Source organism: Priapulus caudatus, unplaced genomic scaffold (genome assembly GCF_000485595.1).
Source record: "Priapulus caudatus unplaced genomic scaffold, Priapulus_caudatus-5.0.1 Scaffold1647, whole genome shotgun sequence".
In the NCBI taxonomy this organism is placed as follows: Eukaryota; Metazoa; Priapulida; class Priapulimorpha; order Priapulimorphida; family Priapulidae; genus Priapulus; species Priapulus caudatus.
Window position 1 is genome coordinate 23,614 of NW_014578708.1, and position 903 is coordinate 24,516.

A 903-nucleotide genomic window follows, 5' to 3' on the forward strand; every position below is an offset into this window, starting at 1 on the left:
ATTAATGTGTGGTAATTATGTTCATTCATGAATCATTATTACTGAATGAAGTGTTGCGAAACCAGTGTTTTACCTTTATTGTTGTTCATTTATTATGTTTTTTGTTCGTTCTTTTGTTGGTTTTTTTAATCACATGCCCTCCGTCATACTATCCACCTCAACACTATACATACTCCTCTCTATAACAACAATATAATCCTCTGTATAAACAATAAAATATCTGAAATAATAAACACACACGATAACGAAAATTACGGAGATGATTTTAGTGGGTGTCCTTACGGGTTTTTACTAACGGGACTTACCTGAAACAGGTCCGTCGGGTTGCCAACGGTCGTGAAGAGATAGTGCCAGAGTGCGATCTCAGTCTTGCGTGCGCAGTGAACAACCGTCTGCAGGAACTCTGGGAACTCCTCGATGAAAGCGACGACGCGAGGCAAGAGAGGGTCTGCGGGAGGAGGTGAGGAGAGAGTCGTTAACCCTCTCTTACTTGTTCATTCCGTCTCTCTCTCTCTCTCTCTCTCTCTCTCNCATCACAACACGCACGCACAAACGTCACCATCACAACACGCACGCACGCACAAACGTCACCATCACAACACGCACGCACAAACGTCACCATCACAACACGCACGCACAAACGTCACCATCACAACACGCACGCACAAACGTCACCATCACAACACGCACGCACAGACGTCACCATCACAACACGCACGCACGCACAAACGTCACCATCACGCACCACACCAATACGATCACGGCTCAGTTTCATCAACGACAATAATGATTACTGGGTAATTAATGTGTGGTATTTAATGTGTGGTAATTAATGTGTGGTAATTAATGTGGGGTAATTAACGTGTGGTAATTAATGTGTGGTAATTAATGTGGGGTAATTAA

General features: G+C 43.7%; 1 protein-coding gene across 1 annotated transcript in view; it reads right to left on the reverse strand.

Moving 5' to 3' along the window:
• The window catches only part of LOC106817245 (RAB6A-GEF complex partner protein 1-like), a gene marked incomplete at its 3' end in the record, with an annotated part of 27,505 nt that overhangs the window by 4,952 nt on the left and 21,650 nt on the right, over window positions 1-903 (reverse strand). Inside the window, exon 20 of the mRNA XM_014821909.1 lies at window positions 306-448. Within this exon, the coding sequence (XP_014677395.1) occupies window positions 306-448 (143 nt within the window). The remainder of the gene's footprint in view (window positions 1-305; window positions 449-903) is intronic.